This window comes from Zingiber officinale, chromosome 3B, assembly GCF_018446385.1.
Source record: "Zingiber officinale cultivar Zhangliang chromosome 3B, Zo_v1.1, whole genome shotgun sequence".
In the NCBI taxonomy this organism is placed as follows: Eukaryota; Viridiplantae; Streptophyta; class Magnoliopsida; order Zingiberales; family Zingiberaceae; genus Zingiber; species Zingiber officinale.
The window spans coordinates 16,298,721-16,314,269 of NC_055991.1; the positions used below are offsets into that span (position 1 = coordinate 16,298,721).

At 37.5% G+C, this 15,549-nt stretch overlaps 1 protein-coding gene across 2 annotated transcripts; it reads left to right on the plus strand.

The window, feature by feature from the left end:
- Positions 1-502: 502 nt before the first annotated feature.
- On the plus strand, positions 503-6,264 carry LOC122055984 (high mobility group B protein 9-like). Of its 2 annotated transcripts, none has more exons than XM_042617706.1 (6): positions 503-997; positions 3,557-3,621; positions 4,591-4,750; positions 4,838-4,945; positions 5,272-5,648; positions 5,740-6,264. In XM_042617706.1, exons 1-6 carry the CDS (start codon positions 808-810, stop codon positions 6,094-6,096), a joined length of 1,257 nt encoding a protein of 418 aa, XP_042473640.1. In that variant the 5' UTR covers positions 503-807; the 3' UTR covers positions 6,097-6,264. The 2 variants fall into 2 exon arrangements, with proteins under 2 accessions (XP_042473640.1, XP_042473639.1); XM_042617705.1 differs by having other exon boundaries at positions 504-1,010; positions 3,543-3,621; positions 5,740-6,263.
- The last annotated feature ends 9,285 nt before the right edge of the window (positions 6,265-15,549 follow it).

Sequence of the window (15,549 nt, forward strand, 5' to 3'; positions counted from 1 at the left end):
TGTGAGCATCTCTTTATGAATTATTGGAGTAAAATAGGATAACGTTCATCCTAAATGGTAAGTATCATTGGTGTCCTCTTAGAAATAAAATCATGAAGAATATTTTATCATTAACATAAGTCCTTCACATGAGAGAAATGAGATACCTAATAAAATATTTTATGCCCATTGGAAGTTCCTTATGACTTAGCACCTCATTCACGTGGGTTTTGATTATATCGGATTGCGTTATATTCGTGTAATTCTTTGTTTTTTTTTCTTCTATTTTTTATCGATACATCTGATGTGGCTATACGGTTTCCTTAAAAGCCATGTATCTGTATATTATAAATAGCACCTTACTACTATAAATAATAATAATTATTATTATATTCTAGCAATTAATCGGTCATGAAAAAAATGGATCTCATCTATTTTCTCGGTCTTCGTTTCCCCTGACGTATATTCCGTTTCCCATTCCTTCGGTAATGGTAATGGTAATAATCTGTCAATTTTCTCCCAGTAAAATTTTATTCCTCTCCCTCCTTGGAATGCACGCTTCTTCCATTTTGATGACGATCGTGGAATCATTCGATTATTTTCGCGCCGGTTTCTTTGAGCATGACATCGATCGGCATAAGATAAGACAAAATCCTTTGTTTGTTTTTTTTTTTTGGGGGAAAAAAAGGGTTTGAAATTGTTAAGTTTAATTCCTCCTCGATTTGAATTGGTTCCGTGTGACAAAAGTGTCATTTACGACGACGGATTTTGATTTCGTTTCGATTGATGAGCGCCGGTGTTGGCATTCCAGATATTGAGAGGTGAATCATGGAGATGAGTGATGCTGCCGAAAAGGATAAGGGCATCGAGAAGAGGAAGGAGGTGGCGCAGTGTGATTTCGACGCACAACAAGCCGCCAACTATCGCGCTTACCCTAAGCCATTGGCTAAGTACGAGGACGTGGTTGCTGATCCAGAGCTATTCAAGGAGACCTTGATGAAGCTGCATGCTGACATGGGTACAAAGTTTATGTGAGCGCTTTCTTTAGCCTTTTCTTTCATTCGAATGCAACCCTGAGTCCAAAAAGTTTTTATTTTTTTTATTTTTTATATTTGCTCTTGGCACTCAGATTTAGGAATCATCTGTGTATTTAATTTCCATGGAGAAATGGTGATAGAAGGCTGCTCGGGTTATGCGTGGATATTTTTATATTACCAACTTCGTTGTTGCTAGACACTGACTTGTTGTGTCCTTGGGTCTGTCTATTTTGTTTTCCCCATTTGTTTAGTTGCCTTTGTTTATTTATTCTAACAAGTGCCAATCAACCTGTTTCTAGGGATGCTGAACTGAATATATATTCCACAACACTTCTGTGTGGATGCTTCCTCTGACAATTTATAAACATTAGTTATAGACTTCAAGTGACATCCACACATTGGACCTAGACATTTATATTGTAGCATATGATGGTTTTTGGTTTACTCAAGCGTGGTATCAAATGACCCTTGTTAAAATGAAATCAAACTTCTTGGTGTGGACATGGTTCTCACTTCACAAACAAAATTTTCTTACTTGTTTTGTTTAATTTGGTAGGTTCACTTGGCCCCATAATTAATTGAACCATTTTTTTTTATAGCCACACCTACCAACTTGTCATTTCAATTATGGTACTCCCACTTAGTTTATAGCGATAGTATCTTCATTCTCATGCAACTCTTTCTATCTTAACCATTGAATATAAACTCAACAACATTAAATACAGTCTCATGTAAGCATGATAGATGAAATCTAGAGCTATTTCCTTCAACTATTAGACTACAAATTTAAATGCATTTTGAATAGTTGTAGTTTTTGCAGATAAGCTATTATAGAATATAAATATGCGATATTGAAATGTCATCACAATTGTGTGTATTTTGTATGACTTTGTGATAGCATTATATCGTTTCGCAAACAACTAGTTAATCCCAGTGTTAGCAGCAATATGTGACTGATTGAGTTGTAGATAATAGAATCTATTTTGATTCCTCTCCGTGACAACTTGCCCTGTGGCCCCTAATGGGCTCAAAATAAACATTAAACTTGTAATTTTCTGGTACACATGTATAAAATTATTTCAACTAAAAATAAGATTAAGATTATTATTTCATGATGGAGACTTGGTCTCCAACCAAAATGGAACAATTTCAGTAATGCATTGACACTTGGCACATTACAAAGCATTTCAAGATTAACTCAAATGACTTTTAATCTATAATCCCCCTTCAATTTGTATATTTACTTCTAAATATAAGTTTATAGGAATTATAAAAATTGAATTAAAATTTTAAGATAACAAGTTACAAGCATATAATAAGCAACTCAATCAGTGAATATAGCTTCTTAATATTAAAATGTAGTGCATTAGATGGAAGCATTGATTCTTGTGATATCCTATTGAGATTAATCCCATAATTTTCAAGATCTTATCGAATAATCTTGCTGAGATATCTAGGATTTGAATTGATTTCTGTATGTGCATAAATGTATCATGTTTAACCACTGAGAGTTGGACTTCACTAGTCCAAACTGTAATGTACATAAATGCAAGATTTGGATACATTTCTCTCTTTTGTTCCAGTTAATAGAAAATATTCTAATTGGTGCATCTCCTCATCCCCTCCCCTCTCCTTTTAGTGTCACATCCTCCTTGTGTCTTCTTATGTTTGACAAAGAATATGTTATGGGAAGTGAATATTCTTATCATGGTCAGTAGTGTGCTTCAGTACTCTCTTCTTTCCCTCCATTGCTTTTTGAGTGTTTCCTTTCCTCCTCGTGATAGCTACCAAATTCAAATGATAAGTCATAGAAAAGTTTTGCGTCAGCTAATTTTAGCCAATATCATATGAATTTTTAGAAAAGTTCTATTTTGGTCAATATTACTGAAATTGTGTTAACAATGTAACGCGACATTTTCCTATGTAGACAGAGACAGAGATTTAAAACCATGACAAACAAATCATATATGAAATTAGCATGTTTTGAAAGAGACATGAATTGCAATTCATTAAACTCGACCTTATGTAAATTATTAAGTATGAAAAATGGATGCTCTCCACAATTTATGGTGTGCAATGTCCACCCAATGCCAAGTTGGTACTTGGGTGGTAGATTGCTGCAAGGAAAACCATACTCCTGAAGCCAAGTTTCTTTTTCTTTCTTTCTTGTTAATTGGTAGTTATTTAGATACCAAAGAGAATTGAGAAAGGAAAAGCAGAAATTGGGAGGAGAACCATTGATGGAAAAGAGTAAAAGGAGATTTTTTGCTTAACCTATTATCTTACTGGACCAAACTTCTATCCTATTTATTCTTTCACATTAAGGACAATAGGAAAAGACATTTTCCTTTCTTGCTAAAGTGAACCAGGGGATCTTCTGTGGTAATGCAATTTGGCTAATTGCTTTACATATCAATCTTGCCTTCATGATTACAAAAAATGTTACTATAATCAGGTGAATGCTCCTTTTAAAACCTTGCCATTTTTCAAAATTTTTTTATTAAATGCCTCTTTGTTTATTACAAGGGTTCCAATTATAGGAGGAAAGGGCCTTGATCTGCATCTGCTATTTGTTGAAGTAACTTCTCGAGGTGGTATTGAAAAAGTAAGAATGATACTACTTTTAGTTAAGAAATTCGATTACTATTGACTTCAGTACAAAGCTTAGACACTGGTTAGTTGAAATTGAGCATTCTCAATATGTTGATGTTCTATGCAGCATAAATATATTTCAGAGGCTTTTGTCATTGTTGAACAATAAAAAACAAGAATTGATAAAAATTTAAGAATAGTGAAAAGGTTAAAAATGGTAATAAGTAATACTTGTATTGATTGTATTTTCTCCATGTTGTAAAATGAGAAAACTTTCACCTGTATTTATAGTGACAGGAATCATATAATGCATATACACCCAAACTCACTTCTGAAACACTTATCTGATCCTAAAGCTGAATATGGCTTTTGATTGAGTTGAATGAATGAGAATCTTCCTCCTTCTAATGTGAAAAGTACAGACTCAAGACTCGTTTAGTTTGTTATGGTTTGTGATTTATGAAGCAGTATTTTTCTCTTAAGACATCCAAATTTTGTCTGTACATTTGCCTCTTAACTTGTCTATGGTCACCGTCAATTATTTTTGTAATAAATTCTGCCTTGTTTGCTACTCTACAAGTAGAAGCCTCAGATGCTTTATTGCAATTATGATGTCTGGGCTATGATCTGGCGCAAAATTGAATGCCATGGTCAATCATAAGTTTACATCTTTGATTTAATTTCATCATTGCAGAAAACTTAAAAAAAAAAAAGAATACATATTCTGCTCCAAAGAGGAGAGGTAGCAACATATTTTATTAAAAGCTGCGCTCTTCCTTCAATCTGGTTTTGACTAATCCAAGCATATTTGTCCACACTAATTGAACTTCTTACAGTTTGAATATTGTCTAGATGCCAAGTGCATGCCAACTCATTTAAACACATAATCATCAAGCTGTGTTTGCGGTCACACATATATATGTTTTGCATATAAGAATTGACTTTGATGGTGACATATTTGAACTTAATGGTCCAATCACAGGTAGTTTCAGAGAAGAGGTGGAGAGAAGTCACTGCAGCTTTTAGTTTTCCATCTACAGCAACCAATGCATCTTTTATTCTCCGCAAGTACTATTTATCCTTGTTGCATCATTATGAGCAGATATACTTATTTGGCTCTGAAGGATGGAACCCTCTAAATGGTTTGTTTTTGTGAAAGTGTCAACTATTAAAGTCTATTTTTTAACCCTTTTTTGTCTTGTGCTTATCATAATGCGCTTATATTGCAGCTCCTTCAAATACTTCTGCCACTTCTGTTGCTTCTCGGAAGTCATTGGAACCTTTGAAAATATATCCTGAAGCTCTGACTACTCCTAGCAAACGGAGAAGAAACAATGGTGAGTTTTTTGGAAGGCACTTTTGTAATAATACTTCAGGTAAACATTAGCAGCATTTAGCAATAATCTAGTATGAGAATTTGCTTTATGTTATCTTCTTAGAGACTAGTCTTGTTAACAACTTTGGTCGTGAAGCTCTAGGTTAAAGAAAAATTAAAACAGAAAAGTTGATAAAGAGTAATTTTCTAGGTGCCTACTAGTTTCCACAAAAATAAAAAGCCAAAGTGTTCCAAAGCAAGATACTTGGACAAGTACCATTTTAAATTTTTTTTATAGAACCTGGGCTGCTGACGAAATTCACTGATCATCTTCTTTCTGAACTCTAGGTCTTTCATCGCCAACTTATACCCCAGTTGTTGGAGTTATCGATGGGAAATTTGAGCATGGATATTTTGTGACTGTTAATGTTGGCTCAGAGAAACTTAAGGGTATCCTTTATCATGTTCCTGAACACACTGCAGAGCAAGATCCTTTGTCTTCTATCTGTGCTGATGATGGCAATTTAGCAAGCCCACGCAACCACCAGCATCAGTTGAAGCTCAGCATGCTAGATCCGAATCCTGCAAAGCAAGACAACGGCGGGTATAATTGCTTCTTTGCTGAGCAACGAGCTAAGCTGTTGCCGCTTCATCCAGGGCAAGACACAGAAATCAGTAGAATCATCAGTGTTAGTTGGAATGGGCTTAGTGAAGCTGAGAAAGCTGTAAGATTTGGAAACTATGCATTTAAATCTCCTTACTTTACAGAAGGGTGCTTATTGCCTCTACGTATGAAACATTATGCGTTTGTTGCAGGTATACCAGGAGAGAGGTATGAAGGAGAAGGAGAGGCATGAAAGTGAAATGATATTGTCTGAAAGTTTAAAACCAGGTCCGCTAGTTTACGATCCATCATTGCCGATGCAGCAGCTTCCTGTCAAACCAGTGGAGAACGTTGATGCAAAATCCCAGAAGCCTGACGTTAATATGAAAGCATCTGATGATCAGAATGATTGCAGTTCTAATGATATAAATTCTGGTGGGGCAAGCTCACAAATCCACCCAGAAATTGAGAGTCCGGCAAGTGTTAGAAGTGCCATTGTATCTACTTGCTCGGTCAAGCCTTCAAAGGAAATGAGCTCGAGTTGCTTAGGAGAGTGGATGAAAAATTGAATGGTGCAGAATGATCATAGTTTGGCTCAGCATCAGCATAGAATTTAACCTTTTTTTGTTTCTTCAGTCAGCACCATTCAAAAAGAAACTAGAGATTTACACTCGAGACATTTGCGTTTTGTCTCTGTTTAACCTTGCTCTTGTCAGCGTTGAAATCTACAGTTGTTTGAGTAATCTCACCTGCTAGCTTATATCGCTACAACTTCATTCATCTTGCTTTCCGAAGTAATTCTTTATGAATTACATAAACTATCTTTAAAATAAAAAAAAAATGATATGCAAACTATGCCCAAGTTTATGAAACATCTTTTGTGCTAATATTCTCAAATGCTTTTCAGTTTGTCATTTAGTTAAATTACTTTAGGGAAGCAATAAGAAAGGTAAATGTGGATAATTGGTATGTTTCACAGGCGAGGTTTGAGAAGCTTTTTTAAATGATAAAAGGAAAAAACAGTTTTTCTTATAAAAGAAAAGTTAATGTATAAATGTGAAACAATTATTATTATTATTTTCAAAATTAATACAAATGTTTATTTTTATTTAGTACAATATTTATCAATTTAAAAATCTAGGAACTCTAGTTTGTTTTAACATGTAAATTTTTTAATTTCTATATTGATGAATTATACCCAATTACTAATAACACAATGCGGGACCTTTTACTTCCTTGCCCATTCAAAAATCCACCATACACGGTTAATTAACGGCCGACTATTCCACTAACCACCTCTCGCCGCTCCCTGAGGCACTTCATGGTCGTCTCCTCAATCTTCCATTTTGGTGTCTAAGCGGTCAATGATGACTCCGGCGCATTAGTATTCAAATTGCTATCGCCAACACTGTGACAGCAAAAGTTGCAAGTGAAGATAGGCTACCTCACTTTCTTTGCACAAGAAACATATCAAGGGTTTCATTTCGGCTTCCCATCTGTTGCGGCTCCTACTCCCTATGTCCAAGTTGCTTCTACACCTTCATGTCAACATTTGTCAGCGGCATCGATGACGACCAGTGTGACTCCTTTATTGATCAAGTTAGTATTGGACTAAAAAGAGATGAAATGATAGTAGAAGAAGAGTGACGTTTGGATTTGATATCATCTTTAACTATGCTATTTATAGAGACATGCTCCCCTGGAGAAAAACTTCTCCCATCCCTAGCTATTTGGTGGTTGACTATCAATTGATCATGTGATTTATTTTCCTTCACATAAACTTGGATGAAGAGACGTCTGAGGTGAGCATAATTATCTTTTGCTAGAGACATGCTCCTAAACTCTAACGGGCTTTCGGATTTAGGATTTGCAAGTTGCTGGTAGTATGTGAATCATACCTCAATACCTCATGTAAATAACTAGGTTGGGCTTGCTACATCTGGACGGGATCTTCTAGGCTGGAAGAGGATCCTATCCCTTGGGGTCACTAATCTCCCATTCAAACAAAATTGAATGAAGTTCGATTCAAGAAGTGTAGGGTGCCTTGGGCTACATAGTTATATGAGTGATCCATGAGGTCCAAACTAGGACTCGAGTCATTGATTCATATGGGGATTAAAGCTAATTAATGGACACTCAGGAGTGAGTTGGGAGACTGTGGTCACACCGACCGATGAGAGAATCTCAATCTTGCCAAGGTTGTAGGATGAAAATAAGAAATCCAATCCTATGTCAAACGAGAGAATAGGTCGATCCTGCTAAAGTCATAGGGAGAATAAGAAACTCAATCCCACACTGATTGGGGAGAGAAGCTCTATCTTGTTAAGATTGTGGGGAGAATAAGAAATTTGATCCCACATCGATTAGGAAGAGGAGCTCGATCTCGGTGAGGTCATCGGGAGAATAAGAAATCCAATCTCATGTCAATTAGGGAGAGAAACTCAAATCTACTGAGATCGTGGAGAGAATAAGAAATCTGATCTCGCACTAATTGGAAAGAGAAGCTCGATCTCACTAAAGTCATAGGAAGAATAAGAAATTTGATCTCGCACTGATCAGGGAGAGAAGCTCAATCCTGCTGAGGTTGTGGGGAGAATAAGAAATTTAATCTCGCATTATTCAGGGAGAGAAGTCTTATCTCACTAAGGTCATAGGAAGAATAAGAAATCTGATTCTGCATCGATTGGGAACAAAAGTTCAATCTTGTTAAGGTCGTGAAGAGAATAAGAACAGAGAGCCTCAAAGAGGATGTTCCAGGTTGTAAATGTTTTTATGATGAGTAAACATAGTTGGAATGTTTCGAAAGTGAGTGCACCATAATAGGGATGTTTTTTTTATCAAGGATGTTCTTAGTCGGAGATGTTCCCATAATAAATAAAAAAATCGAGCTTGATTCACGACTCGAAAGATTGTGATAAACTTGATCATAAGCTGAGCCAAAGATGTCAAGAGAGAATAATCAAGTCAACCCCTTAGCGAGACAGAGTCCATTGCCTCTATGGGGGAAAGGAGCTCGATCTTGAACTTGGAATACCTATAGACTCAGGAGAGAGAATAACAAAATACCACCTCGACGCCATGAGCCCAAAGAAAATGTAAGAAGGCCAAACATGATTCCTTGTCTCGGAAGACTAGTGAAACAGAGGAGAGTATAATATAGAAGCAGGGGTGTAGCCAGAATTCCAATTTAGGTGGGGCTAACTATCGACAAGATATAACCTCTATTTGCTGACCTAGACTTATGTCGCTCATTGTCTGGCAAGGCAATGGCTTCCTCACGTGCAATCGCTAGCGAAGCAGTTGCCCATCACCTGGTGAGGGAGTGCCTCGTGTGCGGTTGCTTTGCGGGTGATCACAAGCTAATTGGTTGCTGGTCACTTGGTGAGGTAGCGTCTGATTCACGAGCGATTATCGCTCGTTGCCTCGTCGACCACCACTCGAGTGGCTGATGCTCGTTGACTCTTATTGATGGAATTTTATTTTGTTGAATAAGAAATAAAAAATTTAGATTAACTTTGAATAATGAATTCCTCGTTTGCTACGAAGAGTAAAGAAGATTGTGCTGCGAGTAAGTTTACGATAAAAACATAAAAAAATAAGTTAGAATTAATATGTTTATTAACTTATAAATATATTTATAATGAATTTTCTAAAATTTATCATTCTAATTTGATATTTTAAAACATTATTTTTGAATTTGATATTTTAAAATTTGTAGCGCATGGAATGACCAATTAATGAATTTATATGGGACTGATGCATAAAAAATTAAAATTATTAATGATATTTTTTAGAAAGAAGGTGGGGCTGGAGCCCACCCTAGCCCAAGGGTGGCTCCACCCCTGTATAGAAGATATCTTAGTCTCTCAACTCAAAATACTAGTAAAGCTAAGGAAACTATAATATGAAAGACTATATCCGTCCCTTGGCTCGAAATACTAATAAAGATAGGAAAGATATATTATGGAAGGCCATCTGTATCCCTCATTTAAGAAGATTAGTTAAGTTGGCGAAAATATAATAGCTCGATTTGCAACCAGTGGTCAGGTGAGAAGGTTCAATTAGGGATGACAATGGGTTATATTTGATTAGATTCCATATCCTCTATCTTCATTCTCATTTATTATATCCATTCACATCCTCATCCCCACTGAATATTCAATTTTCATCCCCATCCTCATATCCATCAGAGGATCAGATATATTAGGATATCTTAGAATATATGGTGCATAAATCTTTTGTATATGTTTCCTTATCTTTTCCTCTTTATCTTTATCTCTTTATGATGTATATAAATATACCTAGTATCATTATTCTTGAATATAGAAAATATATTCTTTCAATATCTTTTTACATGATATCAGAACCTCAGGTCTACGCCACAAACCCTAACTCTAGCCACGCCTAGCCGCGATCATCATCATCGCCGCCTACCCTCTCTCTCAAGTAGAAGCTCCTATGGTTGCACCTACAATCGTCCCGATCTTCTTTAATGTTGTTGCTCATGCACCCTTGAAGATGACTTCATCCAACTATCTCTCATGGTGTCTACAGTTCATGACCCTCCTCATTGGTCATGATCTGCTTGTCTTTATTGATGATTCTCACTCCTATCTGGACAAACTACATATTGTTGATGATGCTCAGACTCCTAATCTTGCATATCATGCTTGGATCCGTCAAGATCAACTGATACTAAATGTTATTATTGGATCTCTTTCTCCATCCTTAATTCCGTTCATTGTTGCTACTCACACAACTCATGATGTCTAGAACACTCTTGCTCTCACTTATGGCACATCCTTCCGTGGTCGTATTTCACAACTCAAGACATAACTTTGCAATCCAGTCAAAGGATCTCAATCTATCACTAAATTTATGCAGTTTATCAAATCCAAGTCTGATGAATTGATGCTCATGAATACCCTTCTTGACATTGAAGACCTCACCATCAAAGTCTTACATGGTCTTGATGATGACTATAAGGAACTTGCACATGTCATCTAAACCCAGGACATTGCAATCTCGTTTGAGGAACTCCATGAGAAGCTCCTCAATCATGAAGCTCATCTTGCCACTCGTAGGGATTTACAAATCACTCTTCTAGCAATTTCTCACCCTGTTTCTTGATTTGCTGCCTCCTCATGCCGACCACCTTATCCACTTGCCACAACTCATCCACCCAACAATGCTCATCTCATTGGTCTGTGGTCCTCCCGACCGCGGTAGGAGCCTCCCTCTCTAGTGCAGGGCTAGGGTGTCTCACACCCATATCTTGGACATTGTCAGTTGTGTAGTCATCAAGGTCATTCTGCTCGGCGCTGCTCTAATTCTTTGTATCAGGTTGCTCCTACTCTTGTGCCTCCCATTAGCTCATCTCGTGCTGTCTATGGACCGCCTGCTTCGTTGACTGTTGCCTACACTATACCATCACCCTCTTCATCTGATTGGATCATTGACTTTGGCACCACCCATCATGTGACTTCTGACCTCTCCAATCTCTCTCTACATGCTCTGTATGTTGGTTTTGATGGTGTTATTGTCAATGATGGCGCTGGATTTCCCATTACTCACACAGGTTGTCTCTTACCACCCTGTACCCCTTTTTCTTTGAAGTTTTCCAATGCCCTTTGTGTTCCATCAATTAATAAGAACTTTTTTGTCCGTCTCCCAACTCTATAAAATTAATGATGTCATTGTTATTTTCTCTTTCTCTAGTTTTTAGGTGAAGGATCCTCGCACGAGGGCTATTCTCCATCAAGGTCTACTTAAAGGTGGTGTCTACTCTTGTTCTGCGTCCATTCCTTCTCCACCACTAGTCCTTTCTTCTTATGGCATTTTTCTCCCTATCTAGCATAGTCGTCTGGGTCACCCGTCTACTCGAGTCTTACGTTAGTTAGTTGTGTCTAAGTTGTTGTCTTGCTTTGCTTTTTTAGTTCATCATTTTTATTAGAATTCTTGTTAATGCAATAAAAGTCATAAATTGTCTTTTCATAACTCATCGCCCTCTTCACAATTTCCTCTTGATATAATATTTTCTGATGTTTGGACTTCTCCGGTCATCTCATGTGATGAATATAAATATTATATTATATTTGTTGATCATCGCAGTAAATATATTTGGTTATATCTCTTAAAATGCAAATCGGATGTCCTTTCTATAATTTGATGCTTTAAATCTCTCGTTGAGAAATGATTTAATCGTCTTATCCTCACTTATATATTGTCAATGGTGGAGAGTTTCTTACATTCAAAAAATTTCTTAGTTTGCATGGAATCTCTCACCTGACCATTCCTCCTCATATTCCTAAACATAATGGTTTATCTGAACGCTATCACCGCCATATTGTCAAAATTGGTCTTGCGTTTCTTTATTAGACATCTGTTCTTACTAAGTTCTGGTCATTTGCCTTTGCCACTGCCACTTATCTTATTAATCAACTACCCAAACACAATATTTCTTATAAATCTTCCTTTGAGTGTCTCTTTGCCTCCTTGCCAAATCTCTCTAAACTTCTCATTTTTGGTTGTCTCTGCTATCCCTAGCTTCGTCCCTATGCTTCTCATAAACTTGCACACCGATCTTCACCATGTGTCTTCCTTGGTTACTCTCTTATGCAGAGTGCCTATTTGTGCTATGAGTCCTCTTCTGGAAAAAATCTTTGTCTCTCATCATGTTAGTTTTTTTTAGTCTAAGTTTCCTTTTGCCAGTGGTGGTTCTAGTACTAGACCCTTTCCTGGAGCACTGCCTAGTATGTCTTTAGAGAATTCACTTATTTGCTCGTTTAACTTGTTGGTGCGGGAAGCATTCGACGATCGAACCCAAGTCTTGATAATGGCAAAGGGATTCAAAGTTAAGATTACTTGTTTTCTAACATGCTTGAATGAGTTTTCAGGAAAGTCCTAACTGCGGTTAGGCAGGTGAAAAATCTTAAGGGGTGGTAACCTTAGGTCATAGGGGGTGGTAACCCTAGGTGAAGGAAAATCCTAAGGGGGGTGGGGGTAACCTTCGGTCCTAGGGGGTGGTAACCCTAGGTGGAGAAAAACCCTAAGGGACGGCAACCTTAGGTCCTAGGGGGCGGTAACCCTAGGTGGAGGAAAATCCTAAGGGGGGGGGGGGGGGGAACCTTAGGTCCTAGGGGGTGGTAACCCTAGGTGAAGAAAAACCCTAGGGGGTGGTAACCCTAGGTCCTAGGGGGTGGTAACCCTAGGCGTAAAGTCCAGTCGGTCTGGAGGACCGGACTGGCAGCAGGTAAATCTCCTGAGTAGAGTAGGTGAGGACGCGTTCCCTGCAGAGGGAACAGTAGGCGTCGGGTCGACCTAGGGTTTCCGGTTGGAAATCCGAAGTCAGACCCGGACAGTCCGAAGGCTGTCAATTTATTTGTTTATATATTATCTATTGTGTTCTAACTCTATTTTGTAGGAGACTAACGTTTTTGTGCAGAGTTAGAAGTGACCGGGATAGGTCGACCGAACCTTGGGATCAGCCGATCGAACCCACAAGTCAGCAGATCAGATTTCCAGAGGTTGGACTGGGGTCGACCAGGGGATCGGTCGACCGAACCTTGGGATCGGTCGACCGAACCTGGGTTGGGTATCGACTGGATCAGGCTGACTGGGCTGAGTCAGAGCTTATCGGTCGACCGAACCTGTTTATCGGTCGACTGAACCTGTTTATCGATCGACCGAACCTCGGATGGAATTTGACCAGAACAAAGCGGAGTGAGAGGATCGGGCGGATCAGATAGGAAGAGATCGCCTGATCGGCCGACCGAAAAGGGGATCGGTCGACCGATCCGCCTCGGGTCAAACTTGATCCTGAAGTTTGGGGATCTGGATCAGACTTTACAGAGCTATAAAAGGAGGCCTAAAGGTGCAGCTTCGGACATCAACTCGAACAGAAGAACTTGTGATCTTGTATGCTGCTCTGAAAGCTTCAACTAGACTCTGCTACTCCGACAATCGACAACCACTTCATTCATCTTTGTTTTTGTCGGTATAATCTTTTAAAGTTTAATACTTGTACTTATTCACTTGTAAAAGATTTGCGATATTATAGTTGTTGCCCACCGAAAGCGATCAACGATCGTGGGCCTTGGAGTAGGAGTCGCCCTAGGCTCCGAACCAAGTAAATCTTGGAGTCTTCTATGTGTTTGTTATTTTATCTATTTCCGCTGCGTTTCTCGTAAGATTTTCGAAACGAAAAGTGAAAGCCACGAGCGCTATTCACCCCCCCCTCTAGCGCTTCTCGATCCAACAATTGACATCAGAGCGGGATTGCTCTGAATTGGTACAACTACCGTTCGAGCATTTTTTTCGTCGCTTTCTCGTTCGTATAGGGTAAAAATGAAATCTTACGCCTTTCATTTTTTTCCCTCCAAAATTATTTTCAAAAAATTCATTTTCATCTCTTCACGATTTATTAGAATTGATAAAATATCAAATTTGGCAAAATTTAAAATAATATTTTTTTAATAATATTTTATTATTATTTTATTTTTTTCTCGAAATTCATAAATTTCTATTTCTATCCTTTCCCGCACTACTGATCTAAGACCAAGTCTTGGAACAAGTTTTATTGTGTTTATTTTGCGAGATTCCTTCTTAATGGCTTACGAAGATGGGTACAACTCCACATGCCTACCACTTCTGTCCGGCGAAAATTTTAGATACTAGAAAGACTAGATGGAGCACCAATTGAAGACCGAAGCAGAAATATGGACCATAGTCCATATTGGATTTATTCTCCCCACCAAAGAAGGTGTACCCATCACCTGTGACAAGTGGGATGCACAAACAATAAGAACATTCGAGGCAAATGCAAAAGCAACATGGATTCTCCTATGCGGACTAACAAATTCAGATCTTGATCGAGTTGGAAAGTTCAACAATGCTAAGGATCTTTGGAAGAAAGTGCTCAAGCTTTATGAGATCCCTTCAGAGCTAGAAGATCGAATAGAACCTGAGTCCGAATCTGAAATTGAATCCCCAGAGTCAACCTCTGAACCAGACTCAGAAGAATCAGAGCAAACTGATTTCATAGCACTGATGGCCAAAGACAAGATATCTGAATCTGAGTCAGAATTTGAAATGGCAACAGTCAAGGGGAAGGATCCTATCACGGATCTAAAAGGTAAAATTGTAAATTCAAATTGTAAATCTCTCATAACCTGTTTTAATTGTAGGGAGAGAGGGCACTATAGAAACGAATGCCCCACTCGTAAGACTCGACCGACACAATCGGAGGAGAAGGAGAAAATGATTAGGAGAGGGAAGAAACACATTAAATGCTTCAAATGCAAACTAATGGGTCACTGCAAAAGACAATGCCCAGAAAGAAGACCCAAGAATCCAGAGGAAGAAATCAAGGTTAGTACATTTACATTATATGAAAATCCAGTTTTTGCAACACATGATTACACTAGTTTAACTAATCCTGCTTGCTCTAGTATAGATTTCTCTTCAAAATTAGATATGCATGCTAATAATGTAATGAATAAAATTAATTCAAATAAAAATAAGAAATTAACTCTTAGAAAATTAGAAATACAAAATAATATTTTAAAAGATAAAATTGATAAATTAGAGAAGATTGTTAATAATTTAGTCAAATCATGAAATCTAGACTTGGGTTATAAGTCTAAAGTAAAATTTAAACACTACATACCAAGCTATAATCAAGTACCTTTTATTTACTAAACTTAATTTAAATATAACCCAAATCTAATTAATAAATAAATAAAAATTATCTTAACAAATAAATAATTAATTAAATTCATCTTAATAAATAAATAAATAATTATCTTAACAAATAAAATTAAAGGAATATAATCAATAATGGAGGCTCCAGAATAGCTAGCACCTCCAAAAGGAATCTACCCGATAGGGTAACCAAACACAACCTACCCGGCAGGATAATTAGGGCTAGAATAAAAAGGGCTAAGTTTAACTTGACCCACGGTACTGGTGAAGTATTGGATGATAGTACATTAAGGAAGCTTAGTCTATGCATGTCTAGGAAG

Bases quoted from the DNA above. Each gene is read 5' to 3' on its own strand.
- LOC122055984 (XM_042617705.1), top strand. From the start codon at position 808: ATGGAGATGAGTGATGCTGCCGAAAAGGATAAGGGCATCGAGAAGAGG. The intron at 1,011-3,542 runs GTGAGCGCTTTC...GTTTATTACAAG, and splicing joins GACATGGGTACAAAGTTTAT to GGTTCCAATTATAGGAGGAA. The intron at 4,946-5,271 runs GTGAGTTTTTTG...TCTGAACTCTAG, and splicing joins CAAACGGAGAAGAAACAATG to GTCTTTCATCGCCAACTTAT.